We start from the raw sequence: 12,734 nt of genomic DNA on the forward strand, positions 1-12,734 counted from the left end.
CTCCTCCTCCATATTTTTGAAAAAGGACTTACCACTAGGCCCAGGAAACTCACCCACCAGTCACCACTGCTCTACAAAACACGAACAACAAAACAAACAACAACAAAAAAAAACAACAACCACCCCTGTCTCAGCCTTTAAATCACAACCGACTCCTGCCGACTGCGCCAGATTGTGGCAAGAGCGCAGTGTGCAGAGGACACAGAATTGATTACAGTGCAAAAGCACAAAAGTAATATTTAAAAAAAACCACTACGCCACCCTGGGGGCTTTATACCAGGGAATCACCCAAATCAAACTCACAGCACATAAGGCTTACAGGTTCGCATCGGTTGGAGACAGGCAAGAGACAGGGGTTTTATACAAATAGTAAAACATTTATTAAGTTAAGATTAATTAAACAGGTCAAGTAACCACTCATGAAATTGAGCAAACAGTCAAAATCAATAGATCACAATGAACAATGACACGTTCTTCCCTTAAGAATTGGTCCGGCAGTCGAGATCACTCACCCCCGAAGGGCACTACACTCCTAAAGAGAAAACCACAGCAAGCACATGTGCACTCACGCCACACACACACACACCCTCCGTGACACCGCAAAACACTCCACAGTACCACCACCAAGATGAGGACCGCTGCACTTTGTCTCCTTGCCGTCCCAATTCTATAACACAGAACATACACGTAAGACACAGACCACAATAGAAAACATGAAAAACAATATACAGAAGGGAGGAACAATCCTCCACAAATCAAACAAATACAATATATAAATCTGAATCAGTCACAATTAGGCCCAAACACACAATTTTCATGTCCAGGAACAAGAAACAGTACGCAGATACAAAAATAGAGAAATACGCACCGGCCGGTCACGGTTCAATATGGCTCTGTAATACGTACACACCTCTGATATTCAGGGTACATTTGTGAAAAATGTAAAGTCTCCTGCAGGCCTTAAGACATTCAGACCAAACGTCTGTACTTCATACTGGGCCGCAAAGGCCAAACAAGAGAAACAGAGTAGGGCCTACTAAACATACAAAATAAATAAAAACAAAAACAACAAACATCACATACATAAACACACAGGATACATCAACTTAAATTAACAAACTAAACAAAAAACAAAATGAACAGTGATGACTTATACTGAGCATCCAGCACCACGGGCAACTCACGATATTCTGAGTGATAACGTCAACCAGCAATACCGGTCCACGCTGGCTCTAGTGAAATAACAGGCAGATAGTGAAAGGTGTTGTTAAAACAGTGTCACAGTAACGTTAATCGTCATTAGGGCCAAATAGCCGGGCAGCAAAACAGTGCACGGAGCATGCACTCGCAGCAGCGCGTCTCTATGAGCGCCAGATGAGCAAACAGCAGTAACGATCGCAAATGTTCGGTGCGTCGCGCTGCACCAAGCCTCCGCTTCACTCGTCCCGTACAAAGAACGACGACGTACAACCCACCACAACCTTACTCAGGTCTATGGAAAACACCTGAGGCTGGCAGTTATGAAATCACAAACCTCCTCCGCTTCACTACGAGCTCACAAAACGAGCGCTGCAGACGATCCGCCGTTTATTTCCTCAGTCCACTCTCAACTCATACACAACACCCCGGAAAGAGATAATGACATGACGTCACATACTGCCCTCCCCGGCAACACACGATCATTTATCGCCCTTGGGACTGATTACAAATTACTATCCAGACGAGTGATAATACGAGGGGTGAACGCCTACTGCCACATAAACAAACCAAAAACAGGACATGATGTCACAAAATGCAACGCTACAAGTCAGATGATTTGAAGACGCGGAAAGATCAGTGTATCCAAAATGAGTAACGTTAACATCAGAGGGCAAACGTGGAGCAACGAGGAGGTAAAGTGCCTCATCAATATTTGGTTTGAGGAGCATGTTTAGAAAATGCTAGATAAAAACGAATAAAAAGCATACCTGGTTCTTCTCATCAAAGGACGTGTGTTTAGCCCGGAGGAAATCGTGGTGCTGTTTTAAACAATTTGAACATTTTATGAGCTCTTCGTGAGTTGTCAGCTGGTAAAAATAAATCCATATGTAGCCTATACATATGAAATGATCATGTTTAATCCAGCACACAGCATTATTTTGAAAGCCGATCAGGTTGTGACCGTATCCCTATACCTTTGGTTCGGTAACTTTAGGTTCTCAGTTAAAAATGCCTGTTTGTACACCTAGCGGACGCATTTTTTGGTCTGAATCAAACTTACCGAACTACAAGTGTGAACACACCCTCAATCTCTACAAACAGCATTACCAGCTTCACACATTACTAACCAGACTGACTTTATTTCTGTCAGACGTCTACAGAAGCTCTTACTGAGAATTAACAGAGGTTTAGATGTTGATGATTTATTTAAATTAGTTTTATTTGAAGTCACCATTATGGAGATCAGTTTTTTAATTAGTTTGGCTCTTGACCCTCATGCTGTCTTTGTTTTTTTAATAGTACATTGTGTTTTAATGTTTGTGATTTTTAATATGTTATATTTAGTATTTTGATTGTGCTGTTTTGTGATGTAAGTCCTTCTGTCTCTCCTGTAGATCTCTGATCCCACTGAAGACACATATACAGCTCTTGAGCTCAAGTCCATGACCTCTGACCTGTACGACACACTCACAGTAAGTGAGACGCCAGCATCAGATCCTCCATCACAGATGATCACATGATCTTTTTCAGTTGTATATTATAAGATTTGTTATGGCAAGAAAAAACAAAATCTATTTATTGATGATAACTTAATTATCATGTAAAGGGACACAATAATTACAGTAAAGGTGTGTTTACACGACACCAAATGACTAAACACTGAAAGCTTTTTTTTTTTGTTGCATTTTGGCTAATCTTTGGATTGTAAGTTCAAAGTGCAAGTTTTTAAAATCCTCTTGACAAATTTTGTCATCTGTACACAAAAATGTTCAAAAGAGTCAAATAAAAAACTCTTCCATTTTTAGTACATTATTGTCGGGTAAACATACCGTTAGAAAAGTGATGCATTCATAAATGTCTTTTTCTAACCGTGGTCTAATCAGCTCTTATGCCATCCATCGCTGAGCTCACAAATACTGCATGAGCAGCGTGATTCGTTATGACACACAAACACGAACAGATTACAGTTGTCATTCAATTACCACCGCAAACCTCTTTCTAAATCTTAGTAGGCTCGCTTGGTTTGGCCATTGCTTTGGGGATGGAAACCTGAAGACAGACTTACACTCGCACCAGTAACTTTTACTTCATCCATTGCTACTCCTGCAACGCTCGCTCTATCTGGGCTACGAGAGGCATCAACAAAAGTTGCACTGTCGCAGTGGTGTCGCAGTGTGGGCAGCCCGTCATGGACAACTGCTACGCACACACACACATAATAAAAAGGAAAAAAAACTCAACGTCAAATCCAGGTCTGGTGATCTCTGGTCCTTATATGTTTCCGAGCTCCCTCAGAGGACTCGAGACCGGTGTGGCTCGCAGGTGACGCTCATTCACAATCACGCCCTCGCTCTCTCGCTCGTCCACCTCGCCACAGAAATATTACACATATTTTTCATCCACGCTACTACCCGCCTGCAGAGAGTTAATTATCCGCCCACATCCCCGCCCGTGAATTTGATAAATGTCACAATCCACCCGTTTTAGCCACTTTTATGCCCGTTGAAGGACTCTACGTCATGTATAGGCTAGTTACAAAATGGAGGCGAACAGCTAGCTGATTTATTAAATCGATTCTTGGACATTTCAGATCGATTCTGAATCATTGAGAGAATGAGAATCTAGATTATTCTGTGAATCGATTTTTTTGGCACACCCCTACTAATCAGATCATACAAAGGTCCCTTGTGTGTTGCAACCATATAACGAATTAACAAGATGAGGAACCACATTGTCATCCTGAAAGATATTGTGAGAAGGTATTGTAAGCGTTGAAGTTGATGACACCTCAGGCACTTTCCTCCAGCATTCACCCCCCCCCCCCCCCCCCCCGGCCCCCCTTTACCTCTGACCCACACATGCCATCCCAATACAGAGTGACTGTCTTGCTCAATAAACATCAGCCATATCTGGTCAATTGGACGAAAACTATCTCCTCAACGTATTTAATATATGTACTTTGTTGATTTAATGTCTTTATATGATGTATTAAAATTAGCTAGGATGTTACTGTATGTAAATCAAACTCTGTGTGCTAGTAACTGGGGCAATCCTGTATCTCTGTACTCTCAACGCTCAGGATTATAGTTCATGGTATCTCTACAATCACAGAAACCCGACTGTACCGAATGTCGGGTGCAAATTACATACATGATGCTTAGTACAGAAGTACCAGCTTTCTGTGAATAAACACATGGGCTTAAATACATCATCCATTCTGATTAAATCACGAGGAAGGGGAGAGTTCAATAGATAATAGATAAAGGAAAGTTTGCGCCTTTGGACCCCCTTTACGTGATTGGATCATCTCAAAGATAGTGCGTCAGTCCATCTCATCTATAAGAGCCGAGAGGACCACTGACTCTTTGAGCATTCCGCCAAGGAGAGACGAGCATTCATCTAAACACGAGAGCCGGCAAACCTGCCAGAGAGAGTATTTTATTTTGCAATCAAACTGCGTTTAAAAGGTTGTCCCGATCATTCCTGTTTACGGGAGTATTAATTACTTGAGGTCTCTTGCAAAGGACTGCACAACAAAAGCTGCCCCCCCCCCCTCTCTCTCTTTCTTACTCCTTTTGTATTATTCGTTAAGTGTGATGATGAGTCAATTTGGATAAAGGTTACTTTTACATGATTAAAGGCCTCGTTATAAGTTAATATTGTGTGTACGACAATCAAATCATATTCATTGGCTCATGAATAGGCCCTCCAGTCTCCAATTAATTATTCCCCGAGACTCATTGTTGTTACAACAAACTAACGTAAAGGATCACGTGATGAGAGTGATGGTGATGGTTTTGCATGAAATGTCTGGACGTTTTTTTCCATCAAGAGTTGACTGAGATCTTATGTGTGAGTGGAGTGAGGGGAATCCGAAGGTGAAGTGCGAATGCTCTGTTCAAAAAATTACCCTCTGCCCAACCGTCCAATAACACCTGACACTGGTGAGAAGAGGCTGCCCATTGCAGTCTTGCCAGAAGGAGAGTCATAGATGAAGGTTTCTTCATAGAGATGCTGCCCGTCAGTAACCTCGGTTCTACTGGCAGGCCTGGCCTTTTACTGGACACCGGTTCAAGAAATGTCCCTCTCCTCCACAGTATGTGCAAAGGCCCTGAGCCCCGCGATCATCTCTCTCCTCCCGGGAAAGCCGAGCTCTATTGACCTGCATGGGCTCATGTTTAATGGGCAGTCGATTAATGACCGCTGTGATCAATTTTTATCTCAGAGAAATTCTGGCAGTGTCCGAAGATTTTTGGCGCACAGTCCTGCAGTGTGATTTCTCTTACGACGACCATCAAATTATCTTCGTTTTTCAAGACAAACTATGACTAAATTAGGTATTAGAGATTTCTTTGTTGTCACCATTTCAATCCTGTGTGTATTGCAGCTCAGTGTCACCGAACGTGTCATTCATTGACGATATAAAACTCCAGATAAGTTTTCTTGCGTGCGTCTGTTTTTAGCGCATTTACTATCGTACAGTCTGACATTAATGATAACTGAGATCTTACAGTCTGACATTAATGATAACTGAGATCTTACAGTCTGACATTAATGATAACTGAGATCTTACAGTCTGACATTAATGATAACTGAGATCTTACAGTCTGACATTAATGATAACTGAGATCTTACAGTCTGACATTAATGATAACTGAGATCTTACAGTCTGACATTAATGATAACTGAGATCTTACAGTCTGACATTAATGATAACTGAGATCATACAGTCTGACATTAATGATAACTTGACTTGAATTGGCTTACAGCGGGGATCATGTTCATACAGTCTGAATAGCAAAAATCGCAAAGGACATTTGCTCTGCAGGTCTTGATGCCCAAATCCGATTTATATACGGCCATCTTCTTTTAAAAATGATCCATCTGTATTTACACTATTCACCTGGGAAACAACTCAAGGTGGACAAACTGACCCAGAAAAGTTTATGATGAAAAGGAAATAAAAACTGCACGATTTGCAGTGGACGCAGACAAAATAAAACATTGGTCTCTAAAGAGTTAAGTGAGTTGAGCCTTTGTCCTCCATTGCTCTACTGAACAAAAGCTGTGTGAATGGTGTTTGGTGTCCACCTGAACTGATATAATTTGTCACCATCGCTTTTTCAAATGATGATCAACTCACATTGACCGGAGAAATACCGTCTGTCTCTCCTGTAGATCTCTGATCCCACTGAAGACACATATACAGCTCTAGAGCTCAAGTCCACGACCTTTGACCTGTACGACACACTCAATGTAAGTGAGACGCCAGCATCAGATCCTCCATCACAGATGATCACATGACCGATCTCTCGCTCTCTTTCACACAGACCGTTGATCCCAGACCTCCTGAAGACTCCTGCACGACTCTTGATCCTCAGAGCTTTTCTGAATATGAGAATCCATCAGTAAGTGTCAGAACCTGCAGCTCTTCTCAATAAAATCAATAAAACTCTCTTCAGTACTAATGTGTTCGCTTTATGATTCTTGTGAAAGGGTTTATAATGTTGTTGATGAACTTCAGTCAGTCTTTCTTCATCTTATTGTGTGTTCAGATCAACAGGAAGAGGCTGCAGTAAGAGACGGAGCACAAAGGGACCAATCCTGAGCTCTGTGGGCGGAGCCACTGATGATTGACAGGGATCATCTTATTTTACGACGATCATACTTTTAAATCACAATTGATCATTTTACTGATACACTGGACAAAATCATAATTGTGCACATTCACAATGGACAATGTATCATTTTAAAGTCTGAAAGTGCTCAATATTATCATCTTCAGTTATTCTGTCTCCTGAATTCCTGTAACTGTCCCTTTAAATGATCAGTTTTGTTTGTGATTCTCATATGTGCTTGTTCAAACCCTCAAACTTCCACCAGAGGTCACCATCTCCTGCTACTGACAATTATTCATCTTCATGTGTATGTTGATTTATCTTGTACTGAGTATATGTTAGCATTATAATTCTGAATGCATCAGTTCCAGCTTCTTCAGGCCCTGTTCACTTTAATAGCAGCTCTTTATCTCCCTCTCAATATCTGTAATATTGACAGTCTGCATACTTTTAAATCCATCTGAAGACCTACTTTGTTATACAGGCTTTTTATGATTTCCTACTTATGTTACTGTCTCTATGATGTATGTGTGTTTTAAGTCGTGTTGAAATAATGTATATATATTGTTATTGCTTGTTCACCTGTAAGGTGACCTTGGGTGTTTTTAAAGGCGCCGTCAAATAAAATACATTATTATTATCATCATATTATTTGAATGTGATCTGTTGTATTTCCTGCTTTTGGGAGAAGGGTATAGCTGCAGATCTCTGGAGATCTCTAAATCAGGATGGGACTCCAAAACTCAGCTGCAGCCGATGTCTAACACACCTAATGATGTTAAATCAATATTAATGTGTCAATGCACGGCAATTACGCTTATTGTCACAAGCATGCCAGGGTCAACCCACTCCTAAACTGATCCCTGTTCCCGTGTCTGGAGAACCATCTGACATCCAAGCGGTCTCATTTATAAAGCGTGCGTACGCACAAAACGGGTCTGGTAACGTGCGTACGCCAGTTCCCACGCAACGGTTGTGATCTATAAAAAACAAACTTGACGGGAGAATGTGCGTACCTTTAAGCAAACATGCACATTTGCATGTCTTCACTATAACATTTTCGTCTTCAATTTCCCCCCACAATTAATTAATTAAGCAATTAATTCTGTGATTTTGTTGAGGTGTTAACAATCAGTCTATTTGTTGAAAACATAAATCCTCCGGTGACCCGGGTATGTAATGCTTTATGATGGCACTGCTGGAGGATTACGCCAGTAGCAGAATAAGGAGAGAACGAGTTTTCATTCAGGAACATTATCAGCAAAACTGCATGAATTTTATTTGATTTGAAGGGTTTAAAATTAACGAAACTTTTTTAATTAAAATAACACTTTGTTTTCACTTGGCTGGGGATATGCATGCAAATGATATGCAGATGAGCTCATGCATAGTAAAACTAGGCGTTGTCAGCTCCATATATGGTGATTTCAGGGAGAACTCAGGATGGAGAAGCACGTACGCACAATCTGCTGCTGGCTGGGATTTATAAAGGGATTTTTGCGCAGTTTGTGGCATACGCATGGTTTTATAAATCAGAATTTTTTTTGTGCATACCCAAAATCTAGCTTTTGCACGTACGTACACTTTTAGGATGAAATCAAAGCAAAGTTTTATAAATGAGACCCCTGGAGAGTGAGAGGGTCTGGGACTCAGCACACCATCAGCTACAGCACACACTCTGCAGACGTAGGCTGACAGCCAACCTCCGCCGGTCCGAGGCTCCGTCATTTCAAGTTGGGCAGGAGGTTTGGCTGTCCACCCGGGACATCCGTCTACGTCAACCGTGCTGAGCTGAGTCCCAGGTTCATTGACCCATTTCCCATCGTCCAGCAGATCAATCCGGTTACCTACAAGCTCCGATTATCACCTCACTTCAGGATTCACCCCATGTTCCACGTTTCTTTGCTGAAACCTCACCATCCCTCTGTTTCTGTTTCCACAGAGCCTGACGTGACTTCAGACTCCCCTTCCAATCATTGTAGAGGACGGCGCGGCATACCAGATCGGGGACATCTTGGACTCCCGTCGATGTGGTGGCCTTCTCCAGTACCTAGTCGACTGGGAGGTTTACTGTCCCGAAGAACGCTCAATGGTGCCTAGAAACGACATCCTTGACCCCAGCCTGCTCGAGAACTTCCATGCTACCCACCCTGACCATCCAGATCCACGCGGCAGAGGTCGATCCCCACATTGTCACAAGCATACCAGGCTCCACCCACTCCCAAGCACGACACACTGGCTGCGTCCGAAAACCTAGGCTGCTGACTCGTTGCCTCGCACACTGATTCCCCAGAGTACTGATCACACACACCTGCACTTCATCATCACCCCATCACTGCCTGCCCTTAAGCCCCACTCACACAGTCAGTCAATAGCTGTGTCCCAAAGTGAAGGGTGCGCACTTCGAAGGCCATGCACTTCGAAGGCCAGACTAGGCCACGCCTTCAAAGTGCACGAAGTGCACTAAGGGCGAACCGAGGGACAGGGTTGCCAAGTCTGAATAATAAAACCCCTCCAATTGTTATTCAAAAGTATCGGAATCACAGCCAGAATGGGCCAATATCCCAAAATGCGGGGAGCGGGCAGTAGAAATATTGCGTAAGTAAAGACAACTTAACCTGTGGACTATAGGCTACAAACACCCCAAAGCAACAGTAGCCTAAATGCAACCCCATTCCAGACTTGGCAACAATGAACCAAAGCGCCGTTAATGGAGCAGTTTCTGACAACTGACAGCGGACGTTCGTGAGGAGATTTAAAAAGAGAAATATATATATATATATATATATATATATATACTTTTTTTGAGCTTTCTATTGGGTTTTGACATGCTTCAAAGCCTGCGACGATGGGCTGGACCATAAGCATGTAAATCTGTAGCCGGTTAAATATTGTCAAATTGCAAATATTAGTTAACAGTTTATTTCTTATGTTAAATGTAACTGTTACAATATATTTTAAACATTTAGCCTATATACGTCCATGTTTTTTTTTTTTATGGCATGCCATGCAGCCGTCGACCGATTCGGCCCCGCAAAGCTGTGGAAATATGCACTCATCCCAGAAGATGATGTCCCGCTCAGGCCTTACCAGAGTCTCTATTGTGCATTATTCCCCATCCCGGTCCAGCTCCAGCTTCTCCCGCTCAGCGCAATGAAAGTGTTGAAAAGGGTTTTCTTCTGGTTTGGCTGATAATAAAAATGTGTTGTTTCTAATGTTAAACTTAAGTTATTTTATTGGTCTATAAATAGGCTATAGTTGTAAAAAGCTTACGTAGGCTAATAGACCAATTTATTTTCATTTACACATTTTAAATTACATGACAAGAAAATATATGTATAAACATAAATGTGTTTAATGTAGCTACAAATTATAACGTGCATTACAAAAATAAACAATAGCTAGGCTATAGAAAAACCACTTCTCTTTAATTTAGCCTACGTTTGAAGTTAACGAAAATGAACAATAGACAGCAGTTCGTTTAATTTACAAATAACTTGCATAACAAATAATAAGCTAGCCATTTAAATTGTTCTGTGTCGGCCACGCATTCAGCCTTTGGAGGATCGATGTTTCATTGACCGTCGTCAGTGAACATTCATTCATTCATTCATATATATATAAAAAAACTTTATTTTAGCAGCTAAGTCAGCAGTTTTCGTTTGTTTGTATTTTTTCTTATAATTCTGAGTGACAGATGTCACATTTGATTTAGCCTATTTTTCTGTGATATTTGTTTTAGTTACGGTGTTGACATAGGCTACAGCCTAGGCTGTAAGAAAAATAAAATATTGCACGGACAATTCCTATCCAGTGTCTCTCTTTCTGTAAGGGAAATTTAAAAGATAGATTCTGGAAACAAAATCTAAATTTAGCTGGATCAGTCGGGTCGGGAATAAAATAATTTATAGCGGGTGAGCACGGAGTGAATTTTGCGCGAGCGGAATGGTGCGGTGCGGAATAGCGGGAGCGGGACGAAAATACAGCGCCGCGCAGATTATATTTTGAAGGCTATTTAAAGAAATTTGGTATGGGAAAAAAAGAAACAGCGAAAAGGGTGATAATGGACTGATTCTTCTTGAGATAATGGTTGAGAAATAAATAGCATTTAAAAATTGGGAAATTAAAGTTTATCTTGCTCAGGGCAGGGAACTGGGAACTGTGTGAATGCACTAACGTTGGACGTTTTATTTACTTCTAGCGCTTGCGCTGTTGTGTTCAATAGTACCCAGGCTACACTTGAGTTACCGACCGCTACCGTCTTTAACTGGAATCTGATCGAGTGCCGCGGGAATGCGGACCAGTCAAATCCTGTAGTCACCAGTGTGCTATGAATTCTGGGATAGGGAAGGCTGCGAAGTTATGGGAAGGTCCCATCTGCTGTACCCTTCCTTTGCCTGAGAACCGAAGGGCGCATTTTGAAGTCGCTCATGAATTGCGGCAGCCTTCGTCGCACCACTGTGACGCAATCGCACTTCAAATGCAGCCTTCAGAGGTGCAGCTCTCCCTTTGGGACAGCCTACGTAGTGCCGCTGTGACGTAATCGCACTTCAAATGCGGCCTTCAGAGGGTGCAGCCTTCACATTGGGACAGTCTTCGTAGTGCAGGTATGACGTAATCGCACTTCAAATGCGGCCTTCGAAGTGCGCGCACTTCACTTTGGGACACAGCTAGAGGGTGCGTTTACATGCACCTTCTTAAGCCGATTAAGCCCAATAAGCCGATAAAGAACATGGTCATGTAAACACGGTAATCTGTTTTATTTTATCGGAGTGAGATCATAAATTGCGTAAGCATAAACCGGTCGGGACAGGTAGTTTTTTTGCCTCTTAGCCTGATTTAGCGCTGCATGTAAACACATTAACCTGCTTTCTGACGGCTTATTGAAGTGCGCATGTGTGATAGGTGACAAAAACGCAAACTTAGAGCACATTTAAATGCACCCAGACAGAGCGCGCTAGCGTTTAGCATGAAATAAGGACATATATCACAAACGCAGACTCAATGTGTTCTCATCTCATGCAGCAGAAGTAGAAGAGGTTCAGTCTAAACGCTGCATCTGGAACTGATGAGGGATAATATGAGCCATAAATCTCCCGCTGACACGCTTTATTAACATCACAACTGAAGTAACATTAGGAATACTCTGAGTCAGATACGGACATTATTATATTTGACGTCATTACAAGGAAATAACCGGTTTATTAATAGTCATGTAAACGCGTTTACTTGTATTGTCAGTTTACTAGTTTGCATGTAAACGGGGAATCCTGGTTATTTTAATAAGCTGATATTTGTGAGTTATCAGCTTACTGGTGTGCATGTAAACGCACCCATTGTCCGGTCTCGTTTGTAATAGGACTTACCCAATTACTCACCTCAAGGACTTCCATTGTGCTCTTCACCTGTTTCCTTAGTCTCCTGTGTGTCTCCTCGTCTCCAGTGAGTCTCCTCGTCTCCAGTGTGTCTCCTCGTCTTCAGTGAGTCTCCTCGTCTTCAGTGAGTCTCCTCGTCTCCAGTGAGTCTCCTCGTCTTCAGTGTGTCTCCTCGTCTCCAGTGTGTCTCCTCGTCTCCAGTGTGTCTCCTCGTCTCCAGTGTGTCTCCTCGTCTTCAGTGAGTCTCCTCGTCTCCAGTGTGTCTCCTCATCTCCAGTGAGTCTCCTCGTCTCCAGTGTGTCTCCTCGTCTCCAGTGACTCTCCCCGTCTCCAGTAAGTCTCCTCGTCTTCAGTGAGTCTCCTCGTCTTCAGTGTGTCTCCTCGTCTCCAGTGTGTCTCCTCGTCTCCAGTGAGTCTCCTCATCTCCAGTGAGTCTCCTCGTCTCCAGTGTGTCTCCTCGTCTCCAGTTTGTCTCCTCGTCTCCAGTGAGTCTCCTCGTCTACAGTGAGTCTCCTCGTCTACAGTGAGTCTCCTCGTCTCC

General features: G+C 42.4%; 1 protein-coding gene and 1 long non-coding RNA gene across 2 annotated transcripts in view; both read left to right on the plus strand.

Moving 5' to 3' along the window:
* The window catches only part of LOC137073740 (sialoadhesin-like), a 39,478-nt gene that overhangs the window by 18,676 nt on the left and 8,068 nt on the right, over window positions 1-12,734 (plus strand). Inside the window, exons 6-7 of the mRNA XM_067442447.1 lie at window positions 12,376-12,469; window positions 12,585-12,697. Coding sequence (XP_067298548.1) covers window positions 12,376-12,469; window positions 12,585-12,697 — 207 coding nt within the window. The remainder of the gene's footprint in view (window positions 1-12,375; window positions 12,470-12,584; window positions 12,698-12,734) is intronic.
* On the plus strand, window positions 2,594-7,533 carry LOC137072751 (uncharacterized). The gene is made up of 3 exons (XR_010904672.1): window positions 2,594-2,672; window positions 6,531-6,608; window positions 6,756-7,533. It is a non-coding gene; the product is annotated as an uncharacterized lncRNA (long non-coding RNA).

This window comes from Pseudorasbora parva, chromosome 4 (genome assembly GCF_024679245.1).
Source record: "Pseudorasbora parva isolate DD20220531a chromosome 4, ASM2467924v1, whole genome shotgun sequence".
Classification (NCBI taxonomy): Eukaryota; Metazoa; Chordata; class Actinopteri; order Cypriniformes; family Gobionidae; genus Pseudorasbora; species Pseudorasbora parva.